Genomic DNA, 16,495 nt, shown 5'->3' with positions numbered 1-16,495 from the left:
ATCCTCGAATAAGAAAAACCAAGGCTAATCATCATATCACTTACCAAATGCATACGTTGGGTCTTTTTAAAAAAATGATCAGAAGTGCACTGACATCACCTAGGCAGTAGCCAATCCTATTCAATGCACATTGTGAAAATACTCATCTGGCAGGGCGTGGTGGCTCACACCTGTAATCCCAGCACTTTGGGAGGCCAAGGCCGGTGGATCACAAGGTTGGGAATTTGAGACCAACCTGGCCAACATGGTGAAACTCCATCTCTACTAAAAACACCAAAATTAGCCGGGTGTGGTGGCGGACGTCTGTAATCCCAGCTACTCGGTAGGCTGAGGCAGGAGAATCACTTGAACCCGGGAGGCGGAGCTTGCAGTGAGCCGAGATTGTGCCACTGCATTCCAGCCTGGGTGACAGAGCAAGACTCTCTCTCAAAGTAAAAAAAAAAAAAAAAAACAAAAACCAGAAAATACTCATCTTTCCTCAATATCCAGAAGAATATGTTCCTAAGGATATGTTGGTAAGCTGGAAAGATGTGATAAAAAGGAATCCTGCAAGCGTGTCTGCTTGTACACGGAACGTAGTTAATTTGGTGCTGAGATCCTCCCAGCCTGGCTTCTCTTCAGTCGTCTTTTGACCTGTGCATGGAGGAAGGCTGTGTCATCTGTGTGCACTCTGCCACGAGGAGGCCTACAGAGCTGCCCTCCAGACCTCTCAAGTAGTCCTGAAATCAGCTTCAACTGGTGACTGGCAGGGGCCCTGTTCAGATGTACTTGAACATCATCTAATATTCAGAATTCTCTCCCTCTGTATTCAATTTCAACTGGCGCTCTCCTTAGTGACTAGGAACAGAGGCCCTCTCTTCTCTCTTCTTCAGAGCAGTCATATGTAAGATTCAACTCGAGCCCAAATATAATTAGACCATCTTCTGATATCTATCTAGGTGCATGGCTTTCTTCCTTAAATGTGTGCCAAGTTTCCACTTTCAAGAAGTTAAATTGCCATATAAAAATGCCCTGGTGATGATGAGTAATTAGACACGGTAATGGAAAATTAACTGTGTTTTTATTTAGAGCATTTATTTTAACAAGACTTTTCTTCTTCTGTTATTAAGCTGTAATAAAAATAAATTAAATCCTGAGGGTTTGCAGAGGTTTTCTGGTTAAAAAACAAACAAACCAAACACCTCTTTTCCTGGAGAGTATTGGTTAATGCCACCAAGTTTGTACAAAGTCTGAATCCCGTTACTAATAAATCCTAATGCGAATTCTGATTTTGTCGTCTGTGCTGTGGACAGAAAACTACCATTCAGTCCTCTCAGGCAGGTAAAATGGAGGCAGGCACCGAGAGGCAGGCCCAGTGTGCTTCTCCACGTGTGCAGTTTTTACGCGAATGCCCTCAATCCTTCTCTTCTTCTTCTTGTCATGCTGCTTCCAAGAGAACGTGCCGCCTGCAGCACAGTGGTCTTTTGCCCATCCTTTGAGCACCTGTGGGCTTTAGCAAGTTCTCGGGTAAAAGGTGGCTAACCCAGTTGTGAGTGCATCCCTAGAGCCACACCAGAAACACCAGTTCCACAAGACTAGAGTGTAAAACTGAACTGCATCCCCAACAGAAGATGCAAAATGAGGCTTCAATCTATGCATCCCATCTGAGTCCTTGCAGTCCTCTAACCACACTCCACCTAAGAGCTTGTCAATGGGCTTAGCCATAGACCCACCAACTCTAGTCCACTAACAACAGTCGTGGGCAGGACATGTGGCAAGGAGGACCCTCAGGCTCCACGGCATGCACATTCACAAGCTCAGAACAAATGAAGAGGCCTCGGCTGGGAGCAGTGGCTCACGCCTGTAATTCCAGCACTTCAGGAGGCCAAGGCAGGCAGATCACCTGAGGTCAGGAGTTCGAGACCAGTCTGTCCAACACGGTGAAACCCCATCTCTACTAAAAATATAAAAATTAGCCAGGCATGGTGGCACGCACCTGTAGTCCCAGCTACTAGGGAGGCTGAGGTGGGAGGATCGCTTGAACCTGGGAGGCAGAGGTTGCAGTGAGCCAACATCGCCCCACTGCACTCCAGCCTGGGCAACAGACCAAGATCCTGTCTCACAAAAAAATGAAACAAAAACAAAAACAAATGAAGAGGCCTCAGCCCATGTGACGTACCTACCTTTGCATCTCTGTTGCTCCTCCTACCTGACCTCAAAACAAAGTGCAAATAACACCGAAAACTGCTTCTGGTTTAACATTTACTCAGCCTTCCAGAGTGAAGGCTAAATGCTGCGCAGAGCTTAGGCTCTGGATCTCAACCCTGAAGAGGCCCCAGCACACGTCTAAGTAGAATCGACTTTAGCCATTTAGTATCCATGGAGTGACAGAATTTCACAGGCCACCTTTGTGTTGCCTGTAGAGCCCTTCGGAGGAACACTGTGCTATGACCCTGAATCTGCGCAGCCTCCAGAATTTCAAAGAAACCCACTCTTGCTTTCCTTCTTCCCTTCTTTTTTTCCTTTTAATCTCTCTTTATAATTGAAATAATCCTTTGCAATCCTTACTCCTTTTCATAGAGATTTTTGGGATATGTTACATTTAATCTTTTCACTCTGATTTCTAGAGTATGCTAAAACTAACAACTTTATACTATCCACGTTTCTATCACAAATTCAGTCTTGGATACAGAAATACAACCAGCAAAAAACAAACATATCTGTAGGAAATCAGCCTAATAATAGAGTTCCATTTGAGTTGTATTTAGCAAAGTTGATTTGACAATTTTACTGGTGATAACACCCTGTAGGTAGAGTTCAAAGAGAAAATTCCACATAGTAAGCAAAAGTATTCAATGTTCCCATATCCCAATTCCATATTCCAAATGTTCCCATATCCCAACTGCCTCTCACATACACTAGGAAAAAAACAACAACAAACAAAACAAAAACAAAACAAATAAAAAACAAAGAAGGGTTAAGCAATGGTTCTACAAGTAGTTGAGAGGAATTTTTTAAAACACCCTAACTGCTAGTCAACAGTTAGATTAAGTTTCAAAACAATGTACTCAATGACAATGCTATCACCAAGCAAATACAACTATTTGTTGAATGAAATTATTGAATTAAATGATAGTGAAGAGTGGACATTTGGAGGGGCATTTCAACCCGTGAACAAAATTTCTAACCATTTTCTCCTTTGCTACGAGAAAAATCAGAGCCAGAGAAGACACTGCTAATGAACTATTCATGAGTTAAAACTGACTTCACAGCCGGGCGCGATGGCTCACGCCTATAATCCCAGCACTTTGGGAGGCTGAGGCGGGTGGATCACCAGGTTAGGAGTACAAGACCATCCTGGTCAACATGGTGAAACCTCGTCTCTACTAAAAACACAGCCTGTAATCCCAGCTACTCGGGAGGCTTAGGCAGGAGAATCATTTGAATCTAGGAGGCAGAGGTTGCAGTGAGCCGAGATCGCGCTATTGAAAGAAAAAAAAAAAAAAAAAAAGCAACAACTGACTCCTAAGGAATCCCTTGGCATCTCTAACAAAAGAGTTATAAAACTTAAAGAGTGGTGAGATAACAGCTAAGGATCCCAAAAGAGCTCGGCTCCAAATATATTGTGACCGTCGATGAGTCCCGGACCCAGTGCATCCCTCTATTTATTCACCCTTCCAATGGGAACAGGATAATCAGTTATGAGTAATTGCTAATAAAAGCCTCTGTGCCTCTGGCAGAAATACAAATGCTTGTTGATAATGATCATTTTTCCCAGACCCTGGTTTATGTTTCTCCATTAACATTCCAGTGTCCAACTCTCAGGTTCCCAAGATCCTACGGGTTTGGGTCTGTGAGTAAAAAAGACCAAGCTGAGATTGGGAGAGTCACCAGAGCCAAAGCACTAGCCAGATCCCGAACTCCCAAATGAGACATTATACATGCCTGTACTGCATTTAATTTTTTGCTGGGATGACACCCAATGTTTGTGATAAAAATGCACCCAAGGACACTACCCCAAAGAACTTGCTTCTCTTGGATCCACCAAAGGATAAAATGTTCTCAATGCCACCTCCTAAAAGATAAACACCCTTCCCCAAATGTCCCTTCTAATTGGCTGATTGACTGTCCCCTGGGTGTGACTGCACAGGTTAGTCCTGGGTGTGTAACCAAGTTGGAAAAGTCTTCCTGATTTCTGAGTACTATGACAAGGAGGAGAGTGGCATACAGTGGACTGAAATGATACCGAAGCACTGACGTGACCCTGGCACTTTGCAAAAACTACCTTCTGCTTGGGGATGTTGATCTGTGATTTTATGAGCCCCTCCAGCTCTGTAGGTCTAACCACCAAAGATCAGAGAGAGGTGAGAGATTCAACAGAATCATTCTGCCAGAGAAGGGGAAAGGAGTTCGATTATAGTTAGTGGAATAATTAAAAGTCTCATCCTGTTCTCAGGTTGTAAAATGTCCAAGTATCTACACTCATCTCCCCACAAATGTGCATGTGCAAATGTAAGGTAATTCTAGGTTCTAAGTACATAAATTGTAATAAAAGTAATTAGTACCATAGGTTCATTTATCAGTATCTTCATGTGAAAACCCTTAGGCTAAATTGTAACAATCCTTATTTTTATGAAGCAAGTTATCCATTTTTTCTCAACATGCCTCACATTTAGACACTGCCTGATTCTAAAGATCAGACAGAAAGCAGAGCCTTCGAACATGCCCACGCCGATGCTTCCGCAAACCATTCGGCCCTAAGAAACCAGCTTTCTTCAAGTGGGCTTTTCCACCAAGAAACATTAATCACAACCAGAAAAAGAAAATAAAGCATCCTAAAGTTAAGCATATTTATGACATCCTGAAACGCACCTCTTTTTTGGCCTTTGTAATGACGGTCAGTGCTCTGAAGTTTGGGAACTCATTGCTGATTTCTAAATGGCAATACACTTCCCTCTGAACAGGGATTACTGCTTACAGATTTAAAAATAAAACCAACTTGTTACATACTAACTTAATTCTAAACATATTCCACCCCTCACCAATGGCCTGCATGACAACTGTTGTCAAATGGAGGCATTCTTTTGGGCTTAGCTGTTTACATTTTAGTTTAAATGTAACGATAAACCTTTCTGCGGCAGGGCTTACAGGGCAAGGATTCCCTTTTGCAGTATCTATTAGGGTGATTTACGAGACATACTAGGAAACCGAAAGAAATTTAGAGACAGCTTTCTAGGACTAAAATTACTGTGTTTATAATAAGAAAGGGCCTGTCAAACAATAACTTTTGGAAGGTGAAGATTCCATCAAGGCTAAAGTGTCTAACAACAAAATCCTGTCAGGTGATTATCTGCCTGAGATGAAAACTATTTCCATGTCTCGGTTTGCCTGAATACATGCCATTCCGCCTGATATTTGGTATCATAAATTGACCTTTAGGTTGCTAAATCTACACAGCATGAACTGTTTCCTTATGCACTGTTTTTTTTTTTTTTCCAATGCTGTAGTTTTCTTTCCATCCCAATTTTATGTACTTTTTCTACATGCTGGTAAGTTTTTAATTTTGAGGACTTTTTTCTCTTAGTTTTCATTATTTTACCTGACACAGTTCACTTCTGTTACACTTACTTAAATCTTAAACCACCAAATGAAAGGCTGAGAAAGTTCAATAACATTAATTCCAATGTATGCCTTTCACTTGAACTTCTTATGCATTTTGCTTCCACCACAAGTGCTAAACATTTTGTTCTATCTAGCAAAAAAGAAAAAAGAAAAAAAAAAAGGAAAAGAAAAGAAAAAAATTACAGTTTCCATCGGGATGCCAGCAACTTATTGTTGTTTTTTTCAATTAATAAGAAAAAAGGTTACATTCATCTAATCAAAGATTTTTATCCTGACCTTAACTGAAGAAAAAAGAAAAATGCTTTGAAAGTATGGTATTTGCAAAAGCCCTGAGAAGTCACTAATGGGATTCCCATGATCTAATACATGTAAGGCTTTAACTGTAACTGTAAACCCAATGAAGGCTTATGATTTGAAAGTATGAACTATTGTAGCCAGTTTTTATGGGTTTAATTCCACCAGCAAATCCCAGTTTCTATATTTTAATTCTCAACTAGAGCAAAATCACGACACATTTTCAACTAACAACCTGAAAGAAGAAAGCACTGGAATAATGGGGCCAGAAAACCATTGCCAACAACCACCCTCTGCCATGAACCATCAGTGAACTTCGAAAAGCACAAGACTGAGCAATACTTAAGTCTGTGACATATGTGCATTTCACTTATAACACTCACAAAACTACATATGAATCATTTTATTTTCCTCTGATTTAATTCCCACACAAGGTTCAATAAAACACAGCACTTACTCAGCCACCTCTGACTGAATGACTATTCTCTGCAGCTATTTATTACTCCTCTTCTGCCATGTTTTCTTCTATGATCCAATTCTGTGACTCCTATAAGCCAGGAAAAGCTGCCTTCAAGTCAACGCAGAGCACAAAGTCAGTGAAAATTCTGTCGGCACTAGGCTCTACCTAGGTGCTTAGAAGTTGTTCTGTTTTGTCCTGGGAATGTCCCATAAGCAATGTTAATGACTGAAACAGATCCTCTTTTTTTCCTCAAAGGGAATTGAATTATTATAGCAAAGGATGATTTGTGCTCAAAACAATATTCAACCTATCACCCCTATTCAGTATACATGTGTCCAAGGGTCCACAACCACCTACACACAAATGTAAAAATATCAATTCTCAGGAGATCTATCTTGTTTTTAAAATTTCTTATTTGTTCCTTGTTTCATATATTTCTTGGTTTTAAAAATTCAGTATTACAAGGCTTGTTATGGGATATCAGGGCTAATTCCACCTTCCAGAAAAATAACTTTAAAAAGGCATAACTGAATACAGTATACATTTTACAACCAAATACATGTAGGAACAATTTGGTTTTAAAAGAACTACACTGAATGTATTTATCATATGTTTACTGATTGTCATATAGGGACTATCAATGGAACCAAGAGAAAACACAGGATTCCACGCATTGAGCATTAACAACTGAACGTTCCAAAAAATATCTTCCCAAACTGCTGGCCCTTCATTTTTTCATTGTAAGTGTAATTTAATTTATCTCATGCCTCTCATGCAACTAACATAACCTCAAAGGTTCTTTTGGTTTGGAAGTACTTTATGTTCACGTTTAATGAAAAGCACACTTAATAACTTTTTTCTGATAAACAGTGCTCCTACTTCTTTTTTGTTTTATTATACCCACGTTCCATAACCTAAATCCTAACAATGCCAAGATACTTTGAAACTTGGAGCTTCTCTTAATGCATTCAAAGTTTTAGAAATATATTGGCTTTATTTTCGATAGAAACTCTACTACGTTTTCAATATATGTGTTAAGTTCTCTTTATCCTTTCTATTGGTCTTAGCTCCTGTGAAGAGAGAAAAACAGTTCTGAGCAATGTTTTCACTGTTATCATTGTTGGTTTTGGTCACTTAAGACAAACGAGGGTGACCTTTTCGGCTTGTGCCACAAAGGCAACGTACTCCAGAACTACTTTCCCAGAGGGCGATCATTTTAAGCAAAGCTCAGTGAATTCGGGATTTTGTTGAGAACCTCAGGATATTGATTTACTTGTAAAATTCACAGAGGAGACTGTAAGAGGTTGGACAAGTTAACTCAAGGTGAGATGCAAGGCCGCCAAGCTCAAGTTTGAAATTCACACCACCACTTCCTGAAACAATGATTTAGGCGCTGAACCTGGTCTAGTGTTTTAACTTTCAGCATGGAACGAGGAAGCGTTCTCCTCCGAGCAGGACAATCAGGCGTTGCGCGAGCAGCCCTCTCCCTCTCCTAAGGCCCCGGCGCCTTTATTTTATTTCCACTCGTGCGATCCACACGTTGCGTGGCCCTTCCCGGCCGCGTTGCAGATGCCTTTGCAATGCCCACTGTTTACCGAGGTGCAGGAAAAGAATCCCTTAACTTAACCCTTGTTCTCGACCTCGGGTTGCAAAGCACAGGCGACCCACACGGACGTGAAAGCTACCGAACCCCACTTACCCCCTAGCGGAGCGTCTTACCCGTACAGGAATGCAGGGGCTTGGGTCGCACGACCAGCGACGGGCACACGGAGTAGAGGGAAAGTTTCTCAAAGTAGTCGCAGGTCTCCTTGGAGAGGATCTCGTCGATCATGAAAGTCTTGTAGCGCCGCCTGGCTGCTTTGAGCTGGCCGGGCGAGCTCAGCCTCAGCTCGGCGTGGCAGTGCATGGTGAGCCGGGGCGAGCGTCCGCCGGCCCGAGCGCGGCTGCGAGTGCCCGGCCGGCCGGGGCCGCTGGGCTGGCGCGACGGCGGGGCCTTGGCCCCGCTCCCGGCAGCCGGGGAGGCGGCGGGGCTCGGGTGGCGCGCGGAGGAGAGCGGGTAGCGGGCGCGTCTGCAGCGCGTTTAGACCCACCCGCAGATCAGCATCTTCGCTAAGCCTTTTTGGGACAATGCAGCTGTCAATCAGCGCGAGCTTCCTGCAGGGCCGGGTGCGGAGTGTGTGCCGAGGGGCGTCCGCGCCCACCCCGCCCCCGCCCGCCCGTGCCACTCCGGCGCCGACCTGCGCGCCTAGTGCCCGGCGGCTCTCACTCGCTGCCTCCAGCTCTGGTGTCTCGCGCTCCTCTGCCTGCCTCTCTATTTTAAGACGCTCGCTTTGGCTCTCCTCCCCCTCCCCGCCGGGACGCGCTCCAGGTGTGTGTGCAGGAGTGTGTGCGCGGTGCGGGGAGCGCGCGCCGCGGCCAAGGCCCGGGCCGGTAGCTCCCCGGTGCAGTGTCCCCCGTGCTCACCTTAGTGCCTGTCCTGCCACCCGCCGGCCTGGCTCCCAATGCCCGCAACCCAGCGGGAGGGCACGTTCAGTTCTCTTACTAGAAAGAAGTCTAGTCGTCACTAGGCTCCCGGGACTTCGGGCCACAGCTCCAGTGCCCCCGAAGACCCACCGTGCTTTTCTCCTTCCCTGTGTGGATGGTTTCCCGAAGACCGCGGCTTCCCGAGCCCTCCACTCGCAGCCTCGCAGCTAGCGCTGAGCCTGCGCGCTCGAAGCGTAGGACTTCTGCACTGAAGTTGCAAACTTGACTGACCCAAGATCCCAAACCAATGACCCTGGTCCCATCCGTTACCCTAATAAGAAACTGAGAAGGAAAAAAAAAAAAAAAAAAAGATAAGAAAAGAAAAATTAATAAAAGTGTGAGTTATCGCCGGGCGCGGTGGCTCACGCCTGTAATCCCAACATTTGGGAGGCTGAGGTGAGACGATAGCTTGAGGCCAGAGGTTCGAGACCAGCCTGGTCAATATAGGGAGACCCTGTCTCTAGAAAAGAAAAATTAAGAACAATCAGGCATGGGGGTGCACGCCTGTAGTCCCAGCTACTGGAGAGGTTGAAGCAAGAGGAAACCTGTAGTCCCAGCTACTGGAGAGGTTTAGGCAGGAGAAAATCTTGAGCCCAGGAGTTCGCGGCTGCAGTGAGCCAGGATCGCGTCACTGCACTCCAGCCTGGGCGACAAGAGCGAGATTCTGACTTTTTTAAAGTGTGCGTTTTTTAAAAAAAAACAAACACTGTTTATAAAAACATTTTTTCCTCGTTGGAAAGGGCCAGAGCTGCACGATTCTAGGGAGCAGGCGGGCACTGGGGTAGTCTGTCCCATTCGGGCTTCTCCCAGCGCCCCAGCCTTCCGGCAAAGCGGCTTTCAATCTCCGGATCCCTCGCGATACGACCGGGTTAGAGGGTCGCGAAGACAGGTGTTTATTGGGTGATTTGCCTTTTTCTTTCCAGTCTCCTAGTCTTAGGGTCTGCTCCAATCAAGGTCTGTACGGACTTTAGTTGTTCATTGGAATTACTGCGTAAAGGGGATCCCACCGAGCCTCCGCGCCCGGGAAGCCTCCCGCAGCCTGAGTCGCGCCCGGTGTTAGGCGGGAACAGCCCAGGGCACACCCGTTTCCACGACTTTATGTTGGAATGAGTGGGTGCGGGGTTGGAAGGAAAACGCACGACAGGGACACTGAGAAGTATAGACGCGGATGGCCTTCCCTAGGGCCGAGTTTGGGGCCGGTGACATTTCCTCCCCGCTCTCAGTCTAGAAGCGTCAGCGAGTGCCGGCGGGCTCTCCGCGGAGCTGCTTGCCCAGGGGGCCCTGGTGGCCGCGGAAGCAAGTCAGTGCCGGCGCCTGGGACGGTGGTTAAACTCGGAGGGAGGGACACGCCCAGAGGACTAATCATTAGGCTGTTAGAGAAAATAGGGGTTTTGTTTTGTTTTGTTTTGAGACTGAGTCTCACTCTGTCGCCCAGGCTGGAGTGCAGTGGCTTGATCTAGCCTCATTGCAACCTCTGCTCCCCAGGTTCAAGTGATTCTCCTGCCTCAGTCTCCTGAGTAGCTGAGATTACAGGCGCCTGCCACCGTGCCCGACTAACTTTTGTATTTTTTAGTAGAGACCAAGTTTCACCATCTTGGCCAGGCTGGTCTTGAACTCCTGACCTCGTGATTCACCCGCCTCGGCCTCCCAAAGTGCTGGGATTGCAGGCGTGAGAAAATAGATGTTAACAGGCCAAGTCACAGCCTAGCATTAGACAAGGCCCGCAACGCGTCTTTGAGGAACTTCATTCCCGAAGTATTTGCAAACTGGCCTCCCCTCCCCTCCTCTCCATCTATAATTATTTTCCTTCATTCTCTTTCTCCATGCAGAGGCGGCTGAAGGGCAGGCAAGAACTGCTGCCAGGTTTCCGGGTGGCGCCGAGGGTCCTGCGCCCGGACTCTGGGGTCGCCAGGCTGGTCCCAGGCTCGCCCCCTGCTTCCGCGGCGGGACCCTGAGGCTGGTCCGCGGTCAAGGCGCGGGACCCGGGACAGCTCACCGCTCAGCCTGAGCGTCGCCGTCCGACGCCACGACGGAGAGTGTTCTCCACAACGCAAGCCGAGAGGGAAACCGCTGCGCTGAGTCGGGGCTGGGGTCCAGGGGCTCAGCGTTCGCTCCCAGGGCAATGCCGGGCGAGGAGCTCTAGGCGCCCCCAGGAAAGTGAGCCGCTGGTAGGCAGCTGCCAGTAAACTGAGTGCTTGCGGGCGATCTCACCCGCAGCGCCGGCTACGAGGCGGGCTTGGAGCTGCGGACCAGCACCTGAGCGACAGCAGGACCCCACGCCCGGCGAGGGGCCGACCGCGTCGCGTTTATACTTTCTATCTGCCCGGCGTGTTCCGACGGAATGCGCGCACTCGGGGCACCACTCCGGGCCCCGACTTTGCACTGCTCTGCTTTCCTCAATCTCTTTTCTCTCTGGTTCTTCCCCTTCCTTCCACCGCCACTAACTCCTCTCCTCTTCTTCCGTCCCACTTCTCCCTTCCGCGCATTGCTCCCCGCACTTTGGGCCTCTCCTCTGTCGAATTTCCCGCTTCTGTTTTCTCTCTTCCGCCCTCCCTTCTTCTCCCCATCGTTCATCCTTGTTTTTTCTCTCCCTCTCTCTTTTTAACCTCCCTTCTCCGCCTCTCCTCCTTCCCCCTGTCCAAACCCGGGTCTGGACTCGCGTTCGCGTGTCCAGGAGGTCGCGGCGCTGCCCCGCAGATGGCTGCAGGCGGCTCACTCGCACGGACAGAGCCCAAGACCAGGGGCCAGGAGGGACCGGCCTCGCCTTGGCTGACCGCGTCTCCCAGCGCTCTCACTCCTCTCCGCTTCCACTCGGCCACAGGCACAAAATTCACAAAATCCAGACACTCCCTCAGACGAGTTCTTTGATTGGAAATCTGCAGTGTTTTAATAGGTGAAGAGGTAAAAATTCCAATTCACCTCCTTGGATTTTCCATCTTTTCTATTTTGCGCTACAGAAGCAAGAAATCTCAGAAGGGGTCTGGGGGCACAAGTGCCCTGTGCAGTGGAGAGAGAGAGATACCCGATCTTGGAGTCTAGAGCCTTGCGCTCTCTGTCACTTACTCCCTAAGCTGAGCCTCAGTTTTTTCATTTGTAAATGGTGACCACAAAACCTGCTTCACAAGGATGGGCTTTCATAATCTATGCCTTTGCACAAGTTTGTTTCCTTTCATTGGAATGCCCTCTACATCCTATCCCCTCTTTCTCTGCCCCAAAACCTAGAGACTCATCTCAAATGTCACCTCCTTTGTGAAGTGTCTCCCCACTCCCCAAGGCTGCCGATTCCTACCTTTATGGTGGCATATCCTTTACTGTATTGTCCTTTGCATGTTTATTTCACCCACTGGACAATGATCAGGTGGGCCTACTCCCTAATGTTATATCATTCATTTGTATCACCAATACCCGTATAGCACACAGTCGGTTCTCAGTAAATATGTCATGAATAAATGAATGAGTGGGAAAATAATACGTTAGATGGGACATCAAATCTTAACTAGTCGTTTTCAGTTTGTCTTTCTCTTTAAACGAGCCTCTCTCATTTTGGGTTTTTAGCAATGGCGTCTAGCCCAATTCCCTTTTCGCCCTCATCTCCCTTTTCTTTTTCCCACTCCCTCTTTCCTGCTTTCAGACTGTAAAGGGCTTCTGTGGGAGGAAGCACACCCCAGCTGTCAATCATGAAGTGGGGCTTTGGTCAGAATAGTAAGGGGTTTTGTTTCCAACGTTAATGAAGTGGCTGGAACAGCAAACATCTGCCAACGGGACTCAAACCTTTTCCAGCTGCTGGAGACCCACAGACACTTCCCAGCCTCCTGTGACTGTACCCAGGCAGTGTCTGACCCTGCACCCTGGGGTGGAGGAGTGGGGACACACCACACACGAAGGAACAGGTAGGTGTGCCCTGAGCCACACATAGGCAGACATGGAAAGAATAAAAATTCGCACCCTCCACGGAGCTTCAGGGGATCACCCCATTCCCAAACCCCAGCCCCTCACGCTCCCACCCCACGGAGCTTCAGGGGATCACCCCGTTCCCAAACCCCAGCCCCTCACGCTCCCACCCCATGGAGCTTCAGGGGATCACCCCGTTCCCAAACCCCAGCCCCTCACACTCCCACCCCACTCTAGCAGCTGATTCCTAGGGACACAGCCCAACCAGAGAGAAAGGGACAAGGACATCTTTGCAAAGTTAGGACTGGAAACTCTAGATTTGTCTCCTTTGGTTTCTGTCAACTGGAAACCAAAGAATTCCTCTTTATCATGTCAACTCACACAAGGCATCTCCACTCTGTTAGAACTCATGAAGTTTAATAAAACAAATGGTTTTTAAAAATCCTAGGGTGACACTTAAGTTGCTTATAGGATCTAACTGTGGATGATCTTGGCTTGACTTTTAATTTAACTCTCCTGTTGTAATTTTGGGCTATGTGTCGATACAGATATTCCGAGGCAGTCAGGACATGTCTTATGAGTGCACTAATTCGCTCCCCAACCATCTTTTCTCCAAAGAGTAGAGAGGAGGTAAAAACACTTCTTAGATTCTAGTAAAGTGTACTTAACAACTTGTATTTCAGTCGCTACGTTTTGAAATAGTTTCAGACAAGTAAAAGCAAAATAGGGAAAGCCTTGTAAGTTAATATTCCCCTGGGCCCCAGGTCCATGCCAAAACTGCTGTCTGTGGAGCTCAGCATGGCAGCCTCAAATAACAACTTAAAGGAGGTGTACGCAGAGGCCAGCTTGTTTTCAATGATCATATTAATTTACAAAATCTGCTCTCATACACTATAAACCATCTTTTTAAGAGAAAGCACAAATGCGATTCACTTGGACTTGAAAAATGGACTTGAAAAGAACTGAATAGATCTTTCTTTCTTTCTTTCTCTTTTCTTTTCTTTCTTTCTTTTTTTCTCTGACTCAGTCTCACTCTGTTGCCCAGCTGGAGTGCAGTGGCACAACCTCGGCTCACTGCAACCTCCGGCTCCTGGGTTCAAGCGATTCTCCTCCCTCAGTCTCCTGAGTAGCGGGGATTACAGGTGCGTGCCACCACGCCTAGCTCATTTTTGTATTTTCAGTAGAGATGGGGTTTCACCATGTTGGACAGGCTGGTCTCAAACTCCTGACCTCATGATCAGCCCGCCTCAGCCTCCCAAAGTGCTAGGATTACAGGCGTGAGCCACCACGCGCAGCGAAGAAAGGAATAAATACATCTTTCTATCCTTTCTCATAACATCTTTCTGGATGAAAAGTCTAAGTTGAGGGGGGAAAAAAAGACAATGGCTATTTCTACAGAGCACTAAACATCTACACAAAGAACAAAAATGCAATAAATCATTCAGATGTTTCCCAATTATTCGAAGCTTGGTATACAGATTAAAATTTGCTGAGTATCTCCCTTTTAAATTTGTGCTATCCTGACATCAAACAGCCATATTTATGCCAATACTCCATGCCCTTATACTATTCCAACAGATATAGCCAGGAAAATAAAATTTAATCTTTCCTAAGTTTCTCATAATATTGTGAAAATAAATATGAATGTTTGGGGCATCATTGGCTTTGACTTTTTTTTTTTCTACCTGATATCCTTTCACTAATGAGAAAGCTGCCACAAGAGAGAAACAGCACTTTTATAAAAATGCAATGGAACAGCGTCCTGGCTGCCTGGGGTAAGAGGAAAGAACTTTTGAGTCAGGCAAACCTGGGTTCTATTCCTAGCACATTTACTTGGTAACTTCCTTGACCTGTAGTCCTCAACCATGTCATGTGGATAATGACAGCCAGCTCAGGGTTTGCTGGAGGATTTCACAGGAGATTGTGTACAGGACACTAACTTATGAAATGCCAATCTCCCCACCACCTTTACTTTTTCAATAAAATAAGCAATTTGCTATCAGAAACCATGACAAAATAAAACTGCATTTTTAAAAGCACCAAAGCCAGCTTCTGCTGATACATAAGTGTGTGAGGTTGGCTTTTGTTCCACATTCAAAACCCAGGATCAACCAAGAAATAGTGAGGGGCAGGAGTAGGGTAGGAGGGTAGGACTATCATTAACTGAAGGAAATGGCCCTGGCCATGAGAGTCCCTAAGTGCTATTTAACATCTGGCCCCACAGCCACAGACTCAGCACATCTGCAGGTGTCAGTTAGTCTAACCAGCACTTCACAGGGGACTGGGTCATTTGTAGTTCTGATGGTTTCTGTCTGCCAAAAAATGCCATGATCCTGCACCCACTGGGTGACAGCACATTAAATCATCTCATAAAACATTTTCATTCTGTCCTTGGCCTCAAGCAGTCCTTGGTTAGGTTTTGTTTCTCTGTAGTCTTCCCTCATCCAGCGAGGCAGGATTTCAAAGGGAACAAGCGGTCAGTCAGTCATTAGCATTGCCTGTTATCAAGGACAAGAAGGCTCCCGTGTTGGGCAGCACAGGGAAAGACTTGCAGAGCCAGTCTGCCTTCTGAACACATGAGGGAAAAACAATGCTCAAAGAGAGCTTTGGATGATTAATGCAATCTGCTGGCATAATTGTTACTATGCTGATACAAAACAATATTTACCAAGAACACTGGGTGCAATATGCCAATCAGAGAATTGTAATGGTCTCTGCACTCCAAGTCCTTAAGAAAGAGGAAGTTTGTACAAACTCCTGGACACAGGTGCTAATCATCTACTTAGGTCGAAGTGTAGACATGCATGTGTATATGAGTGTGTGTGTGTGTGTGTCTCTCTGTGTGCCTGCACATATACTCCCTGTGCACACTTTGTAACTTTTCTTTTTTTTTGAAGAATGAAGAGAAGGCAAAAGGAAGTGATAAAAAGGGAAAAGAAAACACTTGAAAATCGTGTTTATTAAACAAATTAAAGAGGAATCCTCAGTCTCATAGGTGGAAAAAGAGAAAAGAGAGCTGAGGGAGCCGTCCAGCCCGAGGTTTCACATTTGTAGCGTCTTTCTGTCCTGTGCTCAGCCATGGCTAACAGGCTTTCATGTGTGCAAAGAAATGTAGACTGTTTCCCTTTCTAAGAAATATTCCACAATTTGAAATATTTCTTACAATTGTAGGCTTTTAAGAGAAAATTGACCTCTGTGAGCTGTTTATAAAGAATGTTTTTATATCAGCAGAAATTGAAATAACAGCAAATATGCTAGAAGCAAAATAGAGAAACAAAAAATGATACGGAAAATTCTGGTATTGAATATTCTTAGGTAAAACACTCAAAAGCTTAAGAAAATGCAAAATGTCATCAAGAAAATGATAATCTGAGTCAAGTGAATATTTGCTTAAGTTTTTCCATTTGGGGATTTTTATGCAGAGAAATATTTTACCTCACTTTGAGCACACAGCCACGAGGACAGTTTTTATAGATCTCTAATGCCGTGGCATTTCCTTCATTACTTTCCAGAGTTGCAAGGATGCTCGGATCTAAAGGGGCTATAAATTACTAAAGTAAATGAATGATATGGTGCCAATTTCTCCGCGTTTCAATTACGCAAGCAGCTTGCCTTTTTAAATGGAATTTGAAGTCATCACAGAAGAGAATCCCCAATTCTATTGCCAGTCCACATCCTGATACGTTTACTTAAGTCAATTATCGAGTTGCTTAGATTATGTCTACA

The 16,495-nt window shown here is 45.8% G+C and overlaps 1 protein-coding gene across 1 annotated transcript in view; it reads right to left on the bottom strand.

Moving 5' to 3' along the window:
* LOC105476206 (BARX homeobox 2) overlaps positions 1-8,535 on the bottom strand; it is a 75,288-nt gene extending 66,753 nt beyond the window's left edge. The window contains exon 1 of the mRNA XM_011731901.2: positions 8,075-8,535. Coding sequence (XP_011730203.1) covers positions 8,075-8,261 — 187 coding nt within the window. The 5' untranslated portion in view covers positions 8,262-8,535. The remainder of the gene's footprint in view (positions 1-8,074) is intronic.
* Between the last annotated feature and the right edge of the window lie 7,960 nt (positions 8,536-16,495).

Source organism: Macaca nemestrina, chromosome 12, assembly GCF_043159975.1.
Source record: "Macaca nemestrina isolate mMacNem1 chromosome 12, mMacNem.hap1, whole genome shotgun sequence".
In the NCBI taxonomy this organism is placed as follows: Eukaryota; Metazoa; Chordata; class Mammalia; order Primates; family Cercopithecidae; genus Macaca; species Macaca nemestrina.
Note: the sequence above shows the minus strand (reverse complement) of the source record. Positions and strands in the feature narration are given on the sequence as shown.